Below are 19,179 nucleotides of genomic sequence, written 5' to 3' on the forward strand. Positions count from 1 at the left end.
AGTTTGCCAGGTGAGCCCAATTAAAGGAAAACTACTTAAGAAGGACGCTCCACATTATTAAGGAGGCCACAGGTTTCAAGCAATATGGGAAAGAAAAAGGCTCTCTCTGCTGCCAAATAGTGCAGTGCCTTTAACAAGGTATGAAAACATTAGATATTTCACGAAAACTTAAGCATGATCATCGTACTGTGAAGAGATTTGTGGCTGATTCAGAGCACAGACGGGTTCATGCAGATAAAGGCATAATGAGGAATGTTTTTGCCAGACAAATTCATCGGATTAAGAGAGCAGCTGCTAAAATGCCATTACAAAACAGCAAACAGGTATTTGAAGCTGCTGGTGCCTCTGGAGTCCTGCGAACCTCAAGATGGTTGCAGTTGTGCATAAACCTACTTTTCTGCCAACCCTAACCAGTGCTCACAAGTAGAAACAGTTGCAGTACATAAAGAATAATTTTCAAACAGTCTTGTTTACTGATGAGTGCCGTGCAACCCTGGATGTTCCATATGGATGAAGTAGTGGATGGTTGGTGGATGGCCACCGTGTCCCAACAAAGCTGTGACGTCGGAGGTGGCGGAGCCATGTTTTAGGCCGGAATCATGGGGAGAAAGCTGGTAGGCCCCTTTAGGGTCCCTGAAGGTGTGAAAATGAACTCGGCAAAGTATATAGAGTTTATGACTGACCACTTTCTTCCATGGTGCAAAAAGAAGAACCGTACCTTCCGTAGCAAAATCATCTTCATGCATGACAATGCACCATCTCATGCTGTAAAGGATACCTCTGTGTCCTTGGCTGCTATGGGCATAAAAGGAGAGAAACTCCTGGTATGGCCACCATCCTCCCATGACCTCAACCCTATTGAGAACCTTTGGAGTATCCTCAAGCAAAAAATCTATGAGGGTGGGAAGCAGTTCACATCAAAACAGCAGCTCTGGGAGGCTATTCTGACATCCTGCAAAGAAATTCAAGCAGAAACTCTCCAAAAACTCACAAGTTCAATGGATGCAAGAATTGTGAAGGTGATATCAAAGAAGGGATGTTATGTTAACATGTAACTTGGCCTGTTGTTTTTTTATTGAAACAGCTTTTGATTTCAGTAAATGTGACCTCTGAATGCTGCAAATTCAACAAATGAGCATTTTCTGTTCTTTACAACCTATAAAATGTTTTGAATATTATGTTGTGCATAATAATTTGGAACAGTGCATTTTGAGTTCATTTTTGAAAAAATACTGTTATCATTAGGAGGTTTGTTCAATAAAATTTGATTTAAACTCTAACGGTTGATGACTTGAAAATTATACTGACTGTCATTTGCATTGACCATTTAGGAAAATCAGATAAAAATAGCATTTGCATAATAATTCGGAACATGGTGTATATTTTGTTTTTTTTCTTTGCTTCATAGCCTTCCTCCTAGGTCCACAACAACCACCATCCACCCATCGAATATAATAACCAACAGACAATTGAAAAGAATGATTTATGAAATTAAAATAATAATTTTTGTGACATGAGCAGTTACACCACGTTTGAAAACAAGATAAAATGTATTAATACAGTGTTGCCGCAGGGTGAGATTATCATAATTATCTACAAAATGTACAAGCAGAAAAGGAATTAACAGAGCACAATTAGATTTCTGGATCCTACATTTACATTTCTTAGGACCAGTCATTCGCCCCTTATATCTGTACATTTTTCAGTAAAGTGTGCAGAAGGATCAGAAGCACAAATAAGAACACATCCTTAGCTTAAGCTTACTGAATTCATCTTTACCACTTTACCATCATCTCACTACCATCAAATAGAGCTTCATATTTAAGGATCCAGCACCGACTCTCAGTCTGTTTGTGCTGAACGCTGTGATTGCAAAAGCCTGTGTTGATAAAGGAAAGGAATGCATATGCATGTTGATGATGTCTGCATATTAAATAACCAAATTATCAAATTATAGACGTGGATGGGGACATTACATGGGACTTCAATATTTCTAGTCAATATTTTCCCAAATAGAAATTAAAACATTTTACACACTGTGAAGCAGAATTGGTGCTGTGTAAAAGGCAGTATTTGCTAAATTTGTAAATTATGCTCGTCAGCAGGGCAAAGAGATTTAATCAAACAAACTTTGGTCAGTAACAGTGGGACATCTGATATCAGAGTACACGCAGTCTTGAGGCCGTTCCTTCTCCCTGTGATTTCTTCCAGTTTTCCTCCCGTTAAAACGCAGGGCAGCATAACTCAGCTCCACACTATCATGGCCCTATTACAATGAACACAAACAGACTTAGGTTCTGCCTTCACTGGGACGTTTCACCAATCTGTGCCTTTGCTGTTACCTGAAGCAGGGTCTGGAGGGCATATCTACAAGTCATTTTAAAGGTCTGATCACATACAAGCAGGCTTATCCATCCATGTGCACTCCAGCCATATGATCTGGGTGAAAGAGCTAGATGAAATAGCTGGGTGTTGGCCTTCATTAATATGCTTAATCAGCTCAGTAAGCAGAATGGTGCATCACAAAAATGGCACATATGTCTGTTGTTTTATTACTTGCTACATGCTACAGAGCATGAGCGTTGTGAGGTTGCCGCTTCACCTAACATTCATTACAAAGGGGACTAAAGTTAAATTCAGCTCTACTATGAAAAATTTAGTTCTACACTGAAACGTTTTCCTGCCATACACATATCGTAACTGTAATTATTAATGCATGTTTCCTTTACTCACTGTAATTGTTGCTGTCAGTTTGAGCATGCATTGTGTTTTTCTGGGATTAGAACTTGCAGAGAGTGGAGTTGAGCTCCTCAAGGTTCCTGTCACTATTTTTAGGACTCGTATTTCACAAAAATATCTCACTTTTGACCGACCACTTTTATCTCTGAGAGCCATGATCTAAGCTTACCAGAATATTTGCACACATTTCCACAAAAAAATATACAAAATATGAAATTACAATGTATAAGATATACCTGATTGATTTTTTTCACTTTAGCAGTGCTTTGTTTCTCTGGAGGGAAAAACAAAAAAACAAAAAATATCTATCTGGATTCAATATGTCTAGTGAATATATGTTTTACCCTATTAAATAAAAGATTGCACATTGATTTTGTTATTGACATATTTAAGCATATGGTTCTTGAAATACATATCATAATTCTAAAATGTCACATATCATTTTTTTTTCAAATGGAGAAGACACATTCAGTTATTTTAATGAACACTTACCACTGCTGGGTCGAGAGCTTCTCCATTTACAAATTAAAATGGCTTGAGCAAAGATCACAATTACACAAGCTCCCAAAGCTGCTCCCAGCCAGATCACTGCAGGACTCACAGGCTTGGCTGTAGAAAAGGAATGATCACAAAACAGCATGAAGTGTTACTATTCTTGTGGTAGTGTCATTAAACTTCAAGGCAAAAAGCTGAGATAGTTCAGACACATTAACCACAAATAAACCGCAAACACACAAATAGGCCATATGTGAGCTTTAATCTGTTTGTATCAAACACTATCAAACACTGTGAACAAAATAGTCTTTGGTTTCACTGTCATAGGACGCTCAACCCCCCCCCCCCAGTCACATGGTACAGCCTGCCATGTGCAGGGGGGAGGGTTGAGTCCAGTTTGTAGCCACACCCTGTGATGGCATGCACCTGTATGGGGTTAAGTGTTAGTGTGTGTCTGTCTATTTAAACCCCCATCAGTGTGTGCCTCACCATTGGTTATTCTTTGTTTCTTTTATGTTATATGTCATTAAATGTTTCACACGTTGGGAGAGTCTGTGCGTCCTGCTCCACGCCCTACAGTACCCAGGAAGCGTTAGTCACTGAGCAGCTCAGTGCTGCTAATTAACAAAATTATGGATTTAACGAGTTCAGTTTGCACAACACTGCAGTAATGTTAACCTTATATTTAATACTGTGACCGTATTTCAGTATATGACCAATGAATGTAGAATGTTAAGAATTTCATAGAATAACAAAAAGTATATAGATGCTTACCCAACTCTACTATCGTCCCATTTCCAAGAAGGATCTTGCCACAGGTGGCCACAGCACAGTAGTAAGTGCCAGTATCAGAGAGGCTGAGGACACTCTTGGAGAAGTTGTACACACAGCTGTGTGGAGAAGAGCTGATCTCACACTGATGGCTGCTGTTGTGATGAGTGTAAATGATTTCAGGATGGGAGTCTCCTGCAGCAGCTCTGAACCAGAGCACTCCGAGTTCTGCTGTTGTCCTCTCAGAGAGGACGGTGCACTGCAGAGACACCGACTCTCCTGGGGGAACCCTCCCCAACACTGGACTTTGGACCACCGATATGGTTAATTCTGGATTGCCTTTTTGAAATAACAGAGATTCTGTAAGGTCCCTTATACACACATAATATACTAGCAATAGCCATGTACAGTACAGTAAGAGCCATAAACCAATTTATAGTAAAGCAATCTAACAGAGCTCTCTGGAGGTCTTAACTTATTTACTTGTTTTAAACGTTATTCAGCTTGTACTGCAGTCCAGACATAGTTTTGACAAATAAGTCATTGCGTAACTACAGAAAAGTTGCTATCCAACCGTTCAAAAGAGAATCCAACTCAACTTTAAATCAGTGTAAATAATACATAGAATGTACGATTCTCTGGTAATTTTGCCATCTTTAAAGCACCTTATAAAGAAAGGACTTTAACCCTAATCCACGATGCCATAAAGGCTGCCAAAGAGCTCTGGTTTACTGCACTGCAGATTACTGCATTTTGTGCTAACAGCAATAAATAGTATTAATAAATGCACTGTATCATATCTTTAGTAATTATAGCACTCTGTCAACTAAATCCTGAAGAGGGATTTAAAAACAGCAAGAGTCATCTGACTTTAGATGAAAAAATTAGATGACTACCTGTCACAGCTAAAAAGGTTCCAGTGGAAAACTCAGTGGTTTTCATCAGAACTACACCACAGAAGTAAAGTCCTCCGTCGTCTTTAGCAGCATGTAGAATAGAGAAGGAAATGTTGGTCTTAGTCCTCTCTAGCTTCAAGTGTGACTTATTGTACTCAGATGAAATGATGACTTCCATGAGTGGACTCTGTACCGCAATGTTGAGAATCTGCACCCCAGTCTGTTTGTACCAGACCATGGATTCTGCACTGTGCTTCTTTGCAAATGTGCAATGAAATGTAACAGTTTCACCCAGTTTAGCTGAGATAAATGATGGCTTCTGGTAAAGATCCACAGCTTGAGCAAAGTCTAGAAAAAGAGTTGACGTTAGACTGAACTAAACATCAAAAAAGCTTTTGTGAATTTTGTTAAACATGAAAATCTAGAATCAACCTACAATGAAAAGGTGAACGTCTAGTACATTAAAAGGGCAGTAAAAATTACTTTAGAAGGGCAGTAAAACTTACTTATAAAGTTCCATAAAATAAAAATCCAGACTTGAGCCATTTAGATTTTTTACTTGGTCCTTTACCTTTGCTTTAAGTAAATCTCCAAATATTTGAAGCCTGCTGCCCTCAGAAAACACGTCCCATTGGCTGTCACAGGTCACATGCCAATGTCACATTTCCATGCTCTTTGGGCACCAGAGACCAGTGTTGAAAAGAGCTTAGATAGAGATATGCAGAATACGAGTTCTCTCACTTGAGGTTTTTTGTAAAAATGTACTCATCAGAATCCATTTGAGGAAGAATTTTAAAAAGTTTATTTAAATTAAAAATGTTGAATTGTGTTTTTAAATTATAATGTGGGCTAGAGTCCAATGTTCCATTGAATATTGATCTGAATATATTGTTCTAGGGCAGTTGCCCAATCCTGACAAATGGAAAAATAACACAATAACAATTTCACCCCCACCATTTCAACAGTTTAGGGTGTGTCATGCTTTAACTTACATATTTTGTTGATTACCAGATGACTGTCTTTGGGGTCTGTCTTTTGAGGCCAAACAGGCAGCTAACGATGGGAAAAGCATACTGTAATATTATCGGAATTAGAATGTAATACTGTATATAGAAAATTATATATTAATTACAATAAAAACATCTTGAATCTTGTGAGCTTTCACTTGTGTCTCATTTCATAGGGTCAGTGTTCCACAGACCCAGAGGAGGAGGTCTGAAACCATTTCAGGTAAAAGCTTTAGCTGAATGCATTACATCAGCATATCTTCAAATAGCTCAGATAAACATAAAAGTAGCTCATCAGAAAAATAACTTGAAAGGGAGGATAGAACGATCAGCTCTCATGTGCTGAAGTACTGATGCAGCCCACGTTAATGCAGTGTAATGTTTTAGCCCAGATGGCACCCACCTGCATAAGAGCTGACTTTTTTAAAAATGCTACTCTTTTTTTGTGAGGTGTTTGATCTAAAATAAAATATCACTACAAAATAAAAGGAATAACTCCGAACAGTAATCCACATGCTGTCCCAAACAGAACATGATGAAATTAAGATTACACACACACACACACACACACACACACACATTTATTAACATGAATAATTAAAAATGTACTTTCTTTTCCTTAAAAATATACTTCAGTATCAGTAAAAATATTAGGAATTGAAAATACTTAGGAAAGTACAAATTAAATGTTTAGCTTTCTAAGTCACTGTCACGTGGGCGGCATAGAGGAATTGTGAGTCGAAGTTGCACTAACAGGTTCTTTATTTTCCATTTTCAATAAAATAGCGATGACAAGTCTAGGTGTTGTCCAGGATCGGAGCAGTGTTACACCAGTAGACGAGCGTGGTCTTGACCACTAATGTGCAGCGCTGTCCCTCCGAACCTGTGGGTTTATAAATACTGCGCAGGGTTAATAAGATGCAGGTGTCTCCTGTCAGAACACAGCTGATTATGAGCGGGGGAGGCAAGTGATACGGTCCTGGTCTGACAGAGGCGTGTCCCCCCCGGTAGGGGACTGGACTACCGTGACAGTCACTTGCTAATTGTTCTATCTTGCTCGCTTTCTTGCTTATCTAGTAGCTAAGGCAGCTAACTGTAACTAAGGAAAATTGCTATAATAAAATCTTAACTACAGCTAACAGAATTATCTACTAAACCAGTAATATTTGATTAATTATCACTTAAATTCTTAAGCGCTGTATGGGCAAAAAGTAATTTCCTAAATTAAGTCATCCTTATTTATTTATAATAAATGCTTATTTCTTATATAAGTAATCCTTATTTAGTCAGCTTTTTACCAAGTGTTTCCAGAAATTGAGTGTACATAATGAGTGAGAAAACACATGGGAAATGTAAGTTAATGAACTCGTCACTATTTGAGAGTACAAGCTGTTTTGAAGTTGTTCCTTCTCTCCATGTTTTCTTTTCTTATTGGTTTGCCTCTCACCAAACAGTAAGGCAACAAAGTTCAGCTCCAAGACATCCCTGTTCTGTGGATGATAGCAGGACGGCTTATTTTAGACAAAATTGTCTGAACTGTAGGACCGTTATTGCACCTCATTGTGACTCTGCAGCCACAATCCTGATGCTAAAACATCTACCAATGATGTAAAATAGATTTGAGATAAATAATGGTACTTCATAGGCTGAATTTGTTACCATGGTATCTTCTGGAAGTCTTACTGAAACTGAGAATATCTTTATTTATGTCACGGTACGGCCCCTCTCCCCTCAAGCGTGTGCATGCCTGTGCGTGTCTGTGCGTGTCCGTATTGCCACGCCCTCTTTAACAATGGCTAGAAGAGCATTAACATCAACAATGACCAACAGCTCTGCACACAATGACGAGGGTTTAAGTACACAAAAACACACAAGGTGCAGGTGTGTGCAGGCATGGTTACAATCAAAAACCCTCCCACTGCACGTGGCGGGCCAAACCACGTGATCCGTGAGAGGCGAGCATTCCGTGACACCCACATAATCATACATATGTAATTAACCCGGAACTGAATATTAAAATAGGAGTAGGAACATTACAATAATTAAAATGTCAAACATTTAGTTTACTTTTGGTATGATGTAAACAAACGAATAATAGATTTATTTTAAGTTTATAAAATAACTAAAGGCATAGATTTCATAAATATAATGAAATGATAAAACACTACCTGAAAATATATAATGGATTCAAATCCATACTCAGATCTATTGGTTTTCCTTTGCTAAAAACAAAAGTGTTCACAAAATGTGTTCACATGTGATTCACATTTCTGGGCTCCTCTGCACTTCTACACATGATTTAATGTTGTTATGCCAACACAACAAAGACAAAATAATTATAAACATGAACAACGAAGCACATTTGGTTTGTATTTTGTATATTAAGGTACAGTAATAGGTGATAAGAAACAATGATATGGTTGATGACTTTAAAAATAGTAGTATAGCATTGGGACAGTTATGTCCATACACATACATCACAAGGCCCAGTAGTACACTTAGTTTAATACTTAATATTTACTACAATGATACAACAGAATAACTGGTCTTGCCTGTTCACATATGTCTATAATATCATGGTTGTAAACTTCCATGATACTTGTCTTGCTACCAAATCCTGATACTGCAGCAGCATATGTGATGATATTTGTGGAAAATCATTCAAGATCACATTCACATGTCTGTGATAAATGTTGCTTGCTAACATTTTCTAATATATTTAAACACTTACTCAGACTCAGTGTCATTCCATTTCCAAGAAGGATCTTGCCACAGGTGGCCACAGTGCAGTAGTAAGTGCCAGTATCAAAGAGGCTGAGGACACTCTTGGAGAGGGCGTACACACAGTTGTGTGGAGAAGAGCTGATCTCACTCTGACGGCTGCTGTTGTGATGATATATTTAATTCTGCATGATCTAGCTGTGTCATGATATGCATGATCCAAGTCTGTTCCTGTGACTCAGATGTTGGACCAGCCTCCAAACCCACCACTGGATGCCACAGCCGTGCCTCCAGACCCCCCGGACCCGCTGCCGCTGATCACCACATCCGCACCCCCAGACCCACCACTGCTTATTGCCACAGTCGTGCCCCCAGACCCCCCTGACCCGCCGCCACTCACTGCCACAGCCGTGCCCCCGGACCTGCTAGTTCCTGTTCCTGGAGTGGAAGAAGCCACTTCACAAGTCCCTATACCTCATGCCAGGCCTGTTCCCATGGTTGCTCCTGGAAGTTCTGTAGAGACACGGACTCTCCTGAGACAACCCTCCCCAGCACTGAACTTTGGACCACTGATATATTTAATTCTGCATGATCTAGTCAAAATATATTAAATGTTTATAATTCAATATTTATTGCCCTAATGAACATGGAAACATAAAATAAGCTGTTTCTTTTCTGCAAATCATATTTGCAAAAAGGGGTCTTGTGACGTAAACAGCACAGAGGAAGCGAGAGGCGAGGTAGAACATACTTGTTCTTTATTTTCCATAAGTTCTCTATAATTACACAACCTGGATTAGGTTATAGGTGATAGGCAGATCTAGTTTAGTGAAAAACCTGGCTCCTCTCAGCTGTTCCAATGCTGCTGGAACCAGGGGGAGGGTATATGGGTACTGCACCAACAGTTTGTTGAGGCCCCAATAGTCCATGCAGGTTCTTAGGCCCCCGTCCTTCTTCTTTACAAAGAAGACTCTGGCTGAGGCTGGAGAGGTAGAGGGATGATGTACCCTTGTTCCAGAGCCTCCGTGATGTACTGGTCCACCGCCTGTTCCTCCTCCTGGAAGAGGGAATAGAGTCTGCACCTGGGGGGTTTTGCCCCCTCCTTGAGGGTTATAGCACAGTCCCAGTCCCAATGGGATGGAAGCTGTGCTGCCTTCAAGGGTCTAAATACCTGCGCCAAGTCCTTGCGCTCTTGGGGAATGGAGATTGGTCTATCGGCTCCTGGGCTCTATATCGAAGTTGCTCGTAGCAACATCACCTTGTTCGCGAAGCACTTCAGGCTGCATAAGGGCGGCCACCGCAGGACTCGATTCTCCTTCTAAATCACCTGCAGGTTGTGAGTCATCAGCCATGGCAGCCCTAATGTGATAGAGTGGGAGAGGGATGGAAGGAGTGAAAAGCTGATGCACTCTGAGTGTCCATCTTGGGTGATGAGGAGTACACAGGGAGTGACATGTGTGATGTAGCCAGAACCTACCGGGCCCACATCCAGGGCTTGTACGCTTAGCAAAGAGGGTAAAGTGATTGCCTTAATCACCAACCTCTTAGCGAAGCCCCAGTCCATGACATTACTCGAGTCAGCTAGGGCAGATGCGGAAAGCAACCTAAACTTATATGACACCTCTCCCAGCAGTTTAAACATGGAGCGAGATGGGGAACAACTCACCGTGTTGTTGCCTCTCCAATGATCTCCCCTCTTGGGCTGTACCCCTGCTGCATCCAGCTGCATGGGCCCCTCCGGGTTGTCGTTCAGCCTGGTGGGTCCGGTTACCTCGCATAGTGGGGAATTCCATTGTATACACTGACGTTTTTCTTGGAGGAGGCGGTCGTACCTAATGGCAAGGTGAACCACCTCGTTCAATGTACTAGCCTCCTGCTTGCAGGCTAGCTCAGGCTGTAGTTCTGCCATTAACCCATGTACAAAAGCGTCAGTCTACATGGGTTTGTTCCACCACGTCCCTGCTGCCAGAGTCTGGAACTCCATAGCGTACTCTGCTGCTCTGCTGATCTTAATCCCTGTTTTAAGCGTAGCAGCATTTGTCCACAGAGCCTCCCTTGGCATGGATGGTTAAACACCGCTCACATCTTTCCCATGAAACCCGCGTAATCATTAAGTAATGCCAAATTTTTAGTAACCAGATCCGCTTCCCAGACGTGAGCATTACCCGTGAGCCTGGAGATGATGTACGATGCTTTGGCACAATCGGATAACTACAGCTGATAACCGAAAAACAGTTTGCAATGCACTATGAACCCATCGCAGGTTTCTGGATCTCCTCCATATGCCTCTGAGGAGGCAATTAAGCCTCTTACCCCTTCAGGTATAGAAGGGCTGGCAGGGGAGGTAGTTCATCCCTCAGGGCTCAAGGCCAGGCGGTTAACAAACTGGCTGAGGGTCTGCACCATCGATCGAACTTCCCCGATTTCCTGCTTTTGAAGTGGCACCATCTGAACAACCAGCAGGGGAGTCCAGTCAGGACTGCTCGCTTCACTTCCTGAAGGCTGCACATTTTGTGATGTAGGTGGCGAGAGGCGAGGTAGAACTTACTTGTTCTTTATTTTCCATAAGTTCTCTATAATCACACAAAACAATTCCAGGTTGAGTATCCTTGTGGGTAGCATTTGCACCAATGGGCACTGAAGGTCTCGTCCGCTAATGCGCAGTGCTGTCTTTCTGAACCTGCAGGAATATATAGTGTATAGAGTATATTATTACAAATGTTTAGAAATTCTCCCATAAGACAAACATCTAATAGTATTTTGAATCAAATTTATTTGCTTTATTACCTGATACAGTCAAAAATGTTCCAGTGTTAAATGTAATTTTGTTGGACAGAAGCATTCCATAGTAGTATGTTCCTTCATCATCTGTAGTAGCCTTTGGAATATGCAGAAAAATACTGCTCTTTGTCCTTGTCACAATTAGTCCCTCCCATCTTCCGGGTTCCATGTTTTCCATGTTTTGTGTATTTTAGTTCCATGCCATAGTTTCATTTTATCCACGCCTTCTTTGATTGCTTACACCTGTCCCTCGTTTCCAACTTAAGTTCATATATTTAAACCCTGTCATATGCCCTGTGTTTTGGCTGTTCATGCTTAGGTTCATTATATATAAATGCTTGTATGTAAGTTTGTACTCCATGCCTTTGTGTTTCTTAGCCTTTGTTATAGCCTGTTTTCCCCTGTTAGCTTTCTTGTGTTTTTGTTGATCATGTATCCCCGTGCTCTCTGTGTTGTTAAAATGACCCTGGACTGCTACAATGACTCTGGTTGTGGATTTGCCCATAATAAATCTCCACACATGCATCCACCTCCTCACCACTCATGTTTACAGTCCTTTCCACTTTAAAGCCAAATTTGTTGAATACAGGGAAAACAATAGTGTCTATCCATGCTTCCTGCATTCCAATATCCTGAGGCATTTATCCTGGTGTTTGCTTGTACCAAACCATATCTAACCCCACTGTTTTTTAGGGTTTTTTTGGGGTTTTTTCTGTAAATGTGCACTACAATGTGACAGATTCCCCAGGCTTAGCTGAGACATAGGGAGGCTGATAAAGTGTCAGAACTTCTGGCTGGCCTAAAAATGAGGTTTGACCTGTCCTAGCTTAGCATACATGACAAATCTCAAATTAGATCTGTGTAGATCTAATAGTAACTCTAAAAGTTTCCAGCAACAACATATTGTTCCAGCAACAACATATCATAAGTCTGTGTGCCAATGGGCACACAGACTTATGAGATGACCCAGATCTCCTGGCCAATGGGCAACACAGAGTTATCAACAAAAGGAAGTGCTCCACCTTTAGCGGCAGTCTGGAGGGCTCCATTAGGGGCCGTGAGTGTCCTTCCTTAGACCCTCAGCCCTTCACCTCTGCTCACTTGAACACTTGAACACTATTATTGGCACATTTTGTTTAGCTTTGTTTATTCATGTCAGCTTTGTTATATCTGTCATTTGATTAGCCTAGTTATGTTTGCTAGCATTGCAGTGTTGTGACTTTGCTAGTATTGTTACCATCCAAGCATACACTCTGGTTTCTAGTCTCTCACCTTGCACTGTACTTCTATGGTCTGTTGCCCCACGAGGTGTCAGCTCCCCCTGTGTCTCCCCCTGTGTCTGGTTAGAATGTGCACATACCTACATTTTCATCAGCAGGTATTCTTATCGCCAAGATGGTCTATTATATAGGTGGACACCACAGCCTGGATGTTTTGTACAGTGTAGTGAAGGGTAGCGGGTAGATTTCTTTGTGTTTATCCAATCTAGTAAAGATAGCTGCTTAGTATCACAGTATAGGCTAGGCTGGATTGTTTGATTTTCTTTGGTTCATAACCTTCCTCTTAGGTCTGTAACACACACCCAATAGAACAACCATCAGACAATGCAAAATAATGATCTATGAAATAAATAATAATAATAATCATGTTGTGACATGAGCAGTTCTGAAAAATCTAAAATTTATTAGTACATTGTTGCCTCCAGGTGAGATTATCATAAACATTTACAAAATCTACAAGCAGAAAAGGAATTAACAGAGCACAATTAGATTTCTGGATCTTGAGAATGCTTTAGAGTATATTACATGAGAGGTTCAATGTGAAACCACTCATAACAAATCTTGACTGTCTACAGTACATCTATATTTCTTAGGACCAGTCATTCACCCCTTATATCTGTACATTCATTTTTCAGTAAAGTGTGCAGAAGGATCAGAAGCACAGATAAGAGCACATCCTTAGCTTAAGATCACTGAATGCTCAGGCATGTGTAACCAGTCACGTTACGTAGACATAGATGGGGACATTACATGGGACTTAAACATTTCTAATCAACATTTTCCCAAATAGAAATTAAAACATTTTACACACTGTGAAGCAGAACTGGTGCTGTGTAAAGGCAGTACTTGCTAAATTTGTAAATTATGCTCAACAGCAGGCCAAAGAGATTTAATCAAACAAGCTTTGGTCAGTAACAGTGGGACATCTGATGTCAGAGTACATGCAGTCTTGAGTCTGTTCTTTCTCCCTGTGATTTCTTCCAGTTTTCCTCCCGTTAAAACGCAGGGCAGCATAACTCAGCTCCACACTATCATGGTCCTATTGCAATGAACACAAACAGACTTAGGTTCTGCCTTCACTGGGACGTTTCACCAATCTGTGCCTTTGCTGTTACCTGTCACAGGGTCTGGAGGGCATATCTATAAGTCATTTTAAAGGTCTGTTCACATACAAGCAGGCTTATCCATCCATGTGCAGCCAAAAGAAAGAGCTGGATGAAATAGCTGGGTCCTTCATTAATATCTTTAATCAGCTCAATAAGACAAATGGTGCATCACAAATATAGCACATCTGTGTGTTGTATTATTACTTGCAGCTCTGAGAATGCTACAGAGCATGAGGGTTGTGAGTTTTCCATTTCACCTACCACCGTTATACACTACCTGGCCAAAAAAAAGGTTACCACCTGAATTTAACTAACCAAACAGGTAGGAGCCTCCCATTGGATAATTACTGCATGGGTGATTATGTTTCAGCTGGCAACAAGTTATTTAACCCTAACTAATGCAGTGAGTAGCTTCTCATTTGTTAAACAACCATGTCAAAAGACACATCCTGTGGTCGTGGAAAAGATGTTAATCTGTTTCAGAAGGGTCAAATTATTGGTATGCATCAAGCAGAGAAAACATCTAAGGACATTGCTGAAACTACTAAAATTGGGTTAAGAACTGTCCAATGCATTATTAAAAAGTGGAAGGACAGTGGGGAAACATCATCTTCGAGGAAGGAATGTGGTCAGAAAAAAATCTTGAATGATCGTGACTGGCGATCACTTAAACGCAAATCCTAGAAAAACAACAGTAGAACTGAGGGATATGTTTAATAGTAAAAGTAACAGAATTTACACACACACAATGTTAAGGTAACTCAAGGGATTGGGACTAAACAGCTGTGTAGCCTTCAGAAAACCACTTGTCAGTGAGGCTAACTGGCAAAAACAGCTTCAATTTGCTAGGGAGCATAAAGATTGGACACTGGAGCAATGGAAGAAGGTCATGTGGTCTGATGAGTCCAGATTTACCCTGCTCCAGAGTGATGGGCACATCAGGGTAAGAAGAGAGGCGGCTGAAGTGATGCACCCATCATGCCTAGTGCCTACCATACAAGCCTGTGGGGGCAGTGCTATGATCTGGGGTTGCTGCAGTTGGTCAGGTCTTGGTTCAGCAATGTTATGTGCCCAAAGAATGAGGTCAGCTGACTACCTGAATATACTGAACGACCAGGTTATTACATCAATGGATTTTTTCTTCCCTGATGGCACGGGCATATTCCAAGATGACAATACCAGGATTCACTGGGCTCAAATTGTGAAAGAGAGGATCAGGGAGCATGAGACATCATTTTCACACATGGACTGGCCACCACAGAGTCCAGACCTGAACCCCACTGAGAATCTTTGGGATGAGAAGACTTTGCGCAGTGGTCCAAATCTCCCATCATCAATACAAGATCTTGGGGAAAAATCAATGCAACTCTGGACAGAAATGCAAGTTGTGGCATTGCAGAAGCTTGTGGAAATGACGCCACAGTGAATGCGTGCTGTAATCAAAGCTAAAGGCAGTCCAACGAAATATTAGTGTGTGACCTTTTTTTTGGCCAGGCAGTGTATATGTTTTATTACAAAGAGGACTACAATTAAGTTCAGCTGTATTTATTTCTACACTGAAACGTTTTCCTGCCATACAAATATTGTAACTGTAATTATTAATGCATGTTTCCTTTACTCACTGTAATTGTTGCTGTCAGTTTGAGCATGCATTGTGTCTGGGATTAGACCTTGCACAGAGAGATCTGAGCTCCTCAGAGTTCCTGTCACTATTTTTAGGACACGTATTTCACAAAAATATCTCACTTTTGACCGACCACTTTTATCTCCATGCTACCTCTGAAACTTGAGCAAAACAAGTTTCACATAGCATAATATTACTGCTTTTAAATGCTTTTAAAGTGATAAGAGCAGACCAGAGCATTTGCACACATTTCCACAAAAAAATATACAAAATATGAAATTACAATGTATAAGATATACCTGATTGATTTTTCTCACTGTAGCAGTGCTTTGTTTCTCTGGAGGGAAAAACAAAAAAACAAACAAACATCCATCTGGTTTCACTATGTGTAGTGAATATATATTTTACCTTATTGAATAAAACATTGCACATTGTTTTTTATTGACATATTTAAACATATGGCTCTTAAAATACATATAATTCTAAAATGTCACATATCTTTTTTTTTTCAAATGGAGAAGGCACATTCAGTTATTTTAATGAACACTTACCACTGCTGGGTCGACAATTTCTCCATTTACAAATTAAAATGGCTTGAGCAAAGATCACAATTACACAAGCTCCCAAAGCTGCTCCCAGCCAGATCACTGCAGGACCAACAGTCTTGGCTGTAGAAAAGGAATGATCACAAAACAGCATGAAATGTTATTATTCTTGTGATAGTGTCAAGGTAAAAAGCTGAGATAGCTCAAACACATTAACCATAAATAATCTGCAAACACACAAATAGGCCACACGTGATCTTTAATCTGTTTGTAAATATCAAACCATTTGAATAAAATAGTCTTTGGTGTCACTGAACAACTCAGTGCTGCTAATTAACAGAATGATGGATTTAACGACTTCAGTTTGCACAACACTGCATTAATGTTAGCCTTATATTTAATACTGTGACTGTATTTCATCACATGACCAATGAATATAGAATTTTAAGAATTTCATACAATACCAAAAGGTATTTAGATGCTTACTCAAATCTACTGTCGTCCCATTTCCAAGAAGGATCTTGCCACAGGTGGCCACAGCGCAGTAGTAAGTGCCAGTATCAGAGAGGTTGAGGACACTCTTGGAGAGGTTGTACACACAGCTGTGTGGAGAAGAGCTGATCTCACACTGATGGCTGCTGTTGTGATGAGTGTAAATGATTTCAGGATGGGAGTCTCCTGCAGCAGCTCTGAACCAGAGCACTCGGAGTTCTGCTGTTCTCCTCTCAGAGAGGACGGTGCACTGCAGAGACACTGACTCTCCTGGGGAAACCACACCCAGCACTGGACTTTGGACCACTGATACTTGATAGTTATCATTTTTATTTAAATATCCTGTTAAGAATAAAATATATAGACATTAAGACACAGCTATATACTCTTTACTATATACACATTTAGATTTTCCTACCTTTGTAAACAGCATAAGTCATAAAAAGTAAACTTTCTGTCTTACATGCAACAAACTATAACATATTTCAACATTCTTTAACATATTTCATATAAGAAAATATACACTTGGTTCATAACATAATAATGCACAAAATGTGCAAGTTATTTGAAAATTATTTTGGTGTTAAAATGAATTAGGCCTTTAAGAAAAAAAAGGTTATAGTGGCCAAAAGGTATAACTTCTTACCTTTCACTGATAACAATGCTCCCTTTCCAAACACAATCTCAAACCTTCTAATGCCACAGTAATACATGGCTTCATCTGAAGGTTCAATGCTAGAAATGTTCAAATGACAGAACCCTCTTCCCTTCACAACAGTGAACTTTGGAGGTTTAAATTCACTGTAGTAAGAGGAAGTCTCTACTGATTTCTGAGTCATGGCCATTATACGAGGCTCCTGTCCTGTTTTTTGCTGGTACCAAACGATGGGATCGGTGTTGTCCTCTTCCAGCAGAAAGCACTGGAGAGTCACATTCTCTCCAAATGCAGCGGTGGTCACAGAGTTCAGCTGATTGACACCTTTTGCCCAAAGAATGAAACCTTGGTTCATGCCAAAGGTAACTCTATAAACCATGTGCAAAGGTACTTATTTGTGCAGCTGAAAAAGACATGTATCTTAGGAATGCATGTGCCTTCGGCTGAATAGGGCCTAAAACATTACTGAACGTGTAAATATTGCTGAGAGAAAAACTTTGAAAAATGTAGCATAATTACTGCAAAAGCAGATGGTACTCACCTATTTCACTAGAAAGAACCGCAGTGAGACACATCAGGACCATTCTCCAGATGCCCAGGTCCTGTTGCATGGTGTGTTTGCTTGATAAAATGCCGAAAGGTCAAACAGCTTCATAAGTTGACGTAACTTATTTACATCACATACTTCCTGTGTTTTTCCTCCAATTAGAAACTGTAACAAAAATGCTGTACAGTCCCCTTAAAAACATTTTTTTGTGTCATATGTTGTTTCAGTTCTTCAAGTTAAGTTTTTTATTATTTCACACATTCGTGGGATAAGAGCTCTTGGATAGTTTTGTATAATAATATTTATTAGTATTTCGGACAAATTTATTATACAGTGGCAAACTATCATCATTCCACTGAAAACAGAGCCTTTCTCAATACTTCCAGTAAAAAAATAAAACAAAAAAAAAAAAGAAAGAAAAAGATTCAGCTCATTTTTTCGACATCACAAAAATGGCTTTAACCTATCATGGTCCAATATGCTAATTAGGATGCAATGTAATGGGTAAAATATGCATAACATATTAATCACATGTCCCAGATCTTTAGGGATTACATAAAGTCCTATCCCATAACTCTCCCCATTTCTCTTCACTACCCATGAATGAAACTCACTTTGAAGCCCATCACATCACAAACATTCATCAATTAGACATTAGAAAGTATGAAACATTAACTGCTACCATAGTGACCTTCCTGGTGACCAACTGGTACTATATAGCACTACTGATACTATATAGCACTACTGATACTGCATGTTCAGTGTCACCAGTTGCACATAGTTTTACATGTAAGTTTTACTGTAATCATACAGCCAAATAAACACAGCCAAACTAACACAGCTGAAAATCAAATCAGATCTGACTTGGTCTCTCTGGTGACTAAGGCCAGCACAAACACCACTGGTACTGTTAATGCATGCTCAGTGTCCCTGGCTCCATCACTGCACTACTCACACTCAAACTCATTTACCCTGTACATACATTAAAACACACCAACAGTACCATACATGCATTAAGCAACACCACTGTTCACCTCCTACAACTAACACCACCTTTATAGTCCCACTCTACACAGCTATAACTTACTGCACTCATTTATATTTCACCCCCAACTTCAACCACAGCAACCAGCTAGCACTTTTATCTACATATCTACCATCTATTTTCATCTGAGAACTCCAACAGTACAGTTTTATCCAGCAGCCTCTCAAGCTAAACTCCAGCAGGGAAGGACTACATGCCTACTTGTCTTTATCGTTACTGGCATACTATGTGATCACCAGTCGTTATCAAATAATGCATATTTCATCTTGTTCATATTTTGTGCTCAAATGGAATCATTAATTCAATGAAATAAACTTTGCTCACCCTCTGAAAACAACACCATGTCCTCGGAGCAATAGGTCCAATACACAAAATTGCCTATCTACAGTCAGTTTCCAGTCTCACAGTTTATCCCACTACTGGCACTGCTAACTTGTACTTACACACTAATCCTCTTTCTTTCTCTCACAAACCT

The 19,179-nt window shown here is 40.0% G+C and overlaps 2 protein-coding genes across 3 annotated transcripts; both read right to left on the reverse strand.

Annotated features, from left to right (window-relative positions):
- Positions 1-1,516: 1,516 nt before the first annotated feature.
- On the reverse strand, positions 1,517-5,438 carry LOC113568445. The gene is made up of 6 exons (XM_035531990.1): positions 5,408-5,438; positions 4,902-5,249; positions 4,009-4,344; positions 3,232-3,348; positions 2,976-3,013; positions 1,517-2,266 (listed from the first exon to the last, which is right to left on the reverse strand). Exons 2-6 carry the CDS (start codon positions 5,137-5,139, stop codon positions 2,117-2,119), a joined length of 879 nt encoding a protein of 292 aa, XP_035387883.1. The 5' UTR covers positions 5,140-5,249; positions 5,408-5,438; the 3' UTR covers positions 1,517-2,116.
- A 7,665-nt stretch (positions 5,439-13,103) lies between these two features.
- LOC118242261 lies at positions 13,104-17,735 on the reverse strand. 2 transcript variants are annotated; one of them, XM_035531984.1, is made up of 6 exons: positions 17,654-17,735; positions 17,104-17,436; positions 16,452-16,799; positions 15,972-16,088; positions 15,720-15,757; positions 13,104-13,729 (listed from the first exon to the last, which is right to left on the reverse strand). In XM_035531984.1, the coding sequence occupies exons 1-6, from the start codon at positions 17,721-17,723 to the stop codon at positions 13,580-13,582; spliced, it is 1,056 nt and encodes a 351-aa protein (XP_035387877.1). In that variant the 5' UTR covers positions 17,724-17,735; the 3' UTR covers positions 13,104-13,579. The 2 variants fall into 2 exon arrangements, with proteins under 2 accessions (XP_035387877.1, XP_035387878.1); XM_035531985.1 differs by having other exon boundaries at positions 17,104-17,515.
- Positions 17,736-19,179: the final 1,444 nt, after the last annotated feature.

Source organism: Electrophorus electricus, chromosome 12, assembly GCF_013358815.1.
Source record: "Electrophorus electricus isolate fEleEle1 chromosome 12, fEleEle1.pri, whole genome shotgun sequence".
Lineage (NCBI taxonomy): Eukaryota > Metazoa > Chordata > Actinopteri > Gymnotiformes > Gymnotidae > Electrophorus > Electrophorus electricus.

Coding starts and splice junctions, on each gene's coding strand:
- LOC113568445 (XM_035531990.1), bottom strand. CDS start 5,139: ATGGTCTGGTACAAACAGACTGGGGTGCAGATTCTCAACATTGCGGTA. Junction 4,345..4,901: donor AACCTTTTTAGCTGTGACAG/GTAGTCATCTAA, acceptor TATTTCAAAAAG/GCAATCCAGAATTAACCATA. Junction 3,349..4,008: donor TGGGACGATAGTAGAGTTGG/GTAAGCATCTAT, acceptor CCTTTTCTACAG/CCAAGCCTGTGAGTCCTGCA.
- LOC118242261 (XM_035531984.1), bottom strand. CDS start 17,723: ATGCAACAGGACCTGGGCATCTGGAGAATGGTCCTGATGTGTCTCACT. Junction 16,800..17,103: donor AGCATTGTTATCAGTGAAAG/GTAAGAAGTTAT, acceptor TATTCTTAACAG/GATATTTAAATAAAAATGAT. Junction 13,730..15,719: donor CAGTGAGAAAAATCAATCAG/GTATATCTTATA, acceptor TCATTGCAATAG/GACCATGATAGTGTGGAGCT.